General features: G+C 38.0%; 1 protein-coding gene across 1 annotated transcript in view; it reads right to left on the bottom strand.

The window, feature by feature from the left end:
- SORBS2 (sorbin and SH3 domain containing 2) overlaps nucleotides 1–4,008 on the bottom strand; it is a 153,780-nt gene that overhangs the window by 69,936 nt on the left and 79,836 nt on the right. The window contains exon 8 of the mRNA XM_018561296.1: nucleotides 1,736–1,802. Within this exon, the coding sequence (XP_018416798.1) occupies nucleotides 1,736–1,802 (67 nt within the window). The remainder of the gene's footprint in view (nucleotides 1–1,735; nucleotides 1,803–4,008) is intronic.

Genomic DNA, 4,008 nt, shown 5'->3' with positions numbered 1-4,008 from the left:
CCAAGGGTCTGGTAGGACTGTTAGGGGGGACCCCACATTTTTTCCCCATTTTGGGGGGCTGGGGTTCCCCCTTAAAATTCCTACCAGACCTAAAGGGTCTGGTATGAATTGGTATGTCACTTTGCTGCTAACGAAATTTCGTCCAATAAACGAAATTTCGACTGGACTACCGCTAACAAATTTCGGGAAATTGGTAATTCGGATTCGTTTACATTCGTTTTAGCTGTAATTCGGAATTCGGATGCATCCGAATTTCGATTTAATTCGTTTTAGCTGTAATTCAGAATTTGGATGCATCCAAATCTCAGAATTTCCCAAAATGCGTCCGAATTTCGATTCGGAACGAAATGCACATGTCTAGTATGCAGGACACAGGGAGTAATCCATGTTACTACACAGAGGACACTTATTTATCAGCTAGAGATCATAGATGTCCTTTACTAATCTTCATGTAATAGGCTAGTTATACTCTACAGACAACCATAATAGAAACAAGCGTTCTACAATACTGGATGTGGCCAAAATACCTGAAATACCAATTCAAAAAGGAGTTTAAGTCTGAATCATAATAATATTTAAGTATGCGTCTATAAAAAAGGAAGTCTATTCAAAACAACACAAGACAACTAGCAGAGTTCTTAAGTGGCCAAAAAGTCTGTATCCAAATTGCAAATGTGTCAGGCAAAAAATACTTTTACTAGTTATTTATAGTGTATGTAAAGCTAATCCTTCTTTTGCACAGAGAAGGGGATGGTTAAAAACCGCCTGGTTTTTTTTCTGTCTATATCCAGAGTTGGGAAGGCTTCTATTTGTCCTAGGAGATACAACAAGAAGTGAGTGGAAATCTATCAAAATTCCAAAAATCTGCCCTTGGTCAGTGTTTGTGAATCTTTGTAACCATATGGTAAACATGATAGGGGTTCTGTATAGGTATTGGTAACTATGCCCTGAGAGTAATTAGGTCCAATGGTTGCACATAATAGTATTATAACATCTAAGAAACATGAGAGCACTTTATGTGACCAGATGAACCCTATGGTACAAACACTGTTTCCATATTCCAAGGTGATAATGTCCCCATATTCAATGCTAAATAAATAGAGCACTTTCATGAATAGTAGGATGCCTTTCATGGCGTTCCCTAACCATGAAGTGAAAAGCAAACATCACTGAACCTTAGGAAGTCAAAATGGCAGATTTTAAAGCAGTTTTTAATCTCCCTTATCCCTTAAAGATGTTCTAACTTAACAAACGATGCAATATCCTGCTAGATTCAGTTCAGACTTGTATGACAGCAATTTGGGGAGTGTCTAAGCTGTTCTGCAGGTAAATGGTTGTCAGAGTCCTAATTAGGTTTTTGATATTAATACATTACTATGACTTTTCATTATTTTGTCCACCCCTGGGATCATCAGTACAATGTTAATTTGTCCCTCCCCTTTCAGTACACAAGGGTAGTAGAACAAGCATTATTCCAAATGATATATAAAACTGTTTCAAGAACATAATTATGTGTAAGTTTAACAAGCACCTTAACATTAACTACAGTTTCATCACAGTTTCGGCACATGTAAAAAAATAAAATTTTCTAGACCAAAAATATTTTGAGGGGGTATGAAAAACACTTGTAATATATATTATGTAGTGCTACAGTCCGTTGCCATATTAAATTACAACCACAGAACAGAGAAGCCTCATATTCACCAAACAATCAAAATATTAAGAACACACATACCTGGCTTGTGGACCATATGGATCTGCTTGAACATGGTCTTGTACCAGTCTTTTGGTCTATCAACTGTCTATTAGGAAAAATAATGGTAATAATATGTAACATTTGTAGAGTTAAACATGTACACATTAGCTATACAGTTTGTGAAAACAGGACCATATTACCAATTTGTTTAGAAAGGACACCAATTCATTAGATATTGTTAGTGAGTTATCTGACTGAAAATCCATGTCTGCTAGCTGTCTGGAGTGTCTTCACTCTCGGCCTCCCGAAAGATATTCTGTTGATATGAATGATCTGCTTATGGCAAACAGAAATCTCTTCAACGAACAATACAGCTATAACTAATCCAACCTGTTGAGCCACTAAAGCAACCACAGATCTACTGTATTCTACCTATACAATATAGCTTGTTATTTTATTTTATCAAATAGCTTTGACTGGGAGCATGGACAAAGGCAAACCAAATGTAATTATTACTAAGCAATCACTGAAACAACTAATTGAAAAGCTGGATTAGATCAATGCAACACAAAAAAAAATAATGTTGTAATTAAATCAAACTATATTGCAATTAAATGATTTCCCATCAGGCTATTAAGTTGCGTTGCACAAAAATATCTGCCTAATTACATAAACCAGTTTCTGCAATACATGTACGAACAGTCAGCCATTTTATACAGCCAAAGGTCTGATATTTGGCAGTTATCCAGAAGATCACCCAGCACTGTATAGATGCAGCAGATTACACATGCTAGCTTGAAGTTTTCCTTCATGACAGCCCTATACATTCAAAATGTAATCATCACATTCACCATCAGATGCTTGCATAGTAAAAAGACTTGTTTCAGCAACTCCAGATGACTGTCATCTCAAACAAAGGCTGAGAATTTGGTACACAGCTGCAATACAGAGACGATAAAGCCTTCATCTCAACTTGCAATAGTGCATCAAGCAACCAGTGAAGGTGTGTATCATAAAACATTCCAATATGCTGGAAAAAGTCCATCTGGGCTGGAAATTAATGTGGAGTTAACACACATAAAGATATCATCTGACTCGAGGAAGTCTATGAAAAACATAAATAGGCCATGAATAAAAACTCCAACATTACATTTTGTCAATGCAGTTTAATTATTTCAGCAAGCTTTCAATTATGTAAAAGGTTAAAAGATGAACTAAGACCAGCTGGTCCCGTCACAAGCAGGAGTCATGCTACTCTGTCTGCAATTAGAAATCATACATACTGATTAGTTTCCAAGGAATAATTAGCTAGATGACTGCATCTGATAGACCAGAATCAGGGAGAAACTTGATGATGGCCGGAATTTAAGTGATGTCTTTAACTGTCCAAAGCAATATTATCATTAATACTAGAGGTGCACCGAAACAAACATTTCAAAACCGAAACGAAGATGAAATGACAAAAATATGTCAGGCCGAAACCCGAAAATGTTTTTTATTCTAACTTTTTCACATTTTAAAAAATATTTATTTTTATAAACTTTTTTTTTTTTACATTTTATTTTTATTTATGTATTTTTATTAAATATTTGTTATTTTTTACTATACTTTTAGGGGCTTTGGGGACATATTAGGAGTCTAAACAGAGTCCTCAATCTCTTTTTCTGCAGCCCCTGTTATAAATGAACAGGAATCCTCTATACTGAGTGTTCCTGTTCATTCATACCATGTGGACAGAGTATGTTTACTATATCCACAATCATGAATGAACAGGAGATTATGTAGATCACTTCCCATACGTTCATAATTGAGGATATAGTAAACATACTATGTCCTCAATTATTTACAAACACTCAGCAATCACTGATCGCTGAGTGTTTGTACCGATCTCTTTCCTGACACGTTGTCACAGGAGGCTGGGCGAGGCGGTGCGGGAGGAGAGCTCAGTCTCATGTGACAGCACTGCAAGCTGTCTCCGCCCACACTGCTCTCCCGATCGTCACAAGAGGCTGAGCGGTGAGGGACGAGAGTAGCCGGCCGCTCATAGCGCTCTCCTCCAGCACCGCTCAGCCTGTGACAGTTTCTCTCCTCCCCGCTGGGACGCAGAGCAGCGCCCAGCGGGGAGGAGAGAAACCAGAGATGCACCACTATATCGGCCAGAAAATTGCACTTTCGGCATTTAGCCAAAAGTGCCATTTTTGGCTGATATGTTTCGGCCGCCGATATATCGGTGCATCCAGTGGCGTAACTAGAAATCCCAGTGCCCCATAGCAAAATTTTGTAAGGCCCCCCCCCACACAGCAACCCCCCCC

The sequence above is a fragment of the Nanorana parkeri genome, unplaced genomic scaffold (genome assembly GCF_000935625.1).
Source record: "Nanorana parkeri isolate BGI_ZX_2015 unplaced genomic scaffold, ASM93562v1 scaffold513, whole genome shotgun sequence".
Classification (NCBI taxonomy): Eukaryota; Metazoa; Chordata; class Amphibia; order Anura; family Dicroglossidae; genus Nanorana; species Nanorana parkeri.
Note: the sequence above shows the minus strand (reverse complement) of the source record. Positions and strands in the feature narration are given on the sequence as shown.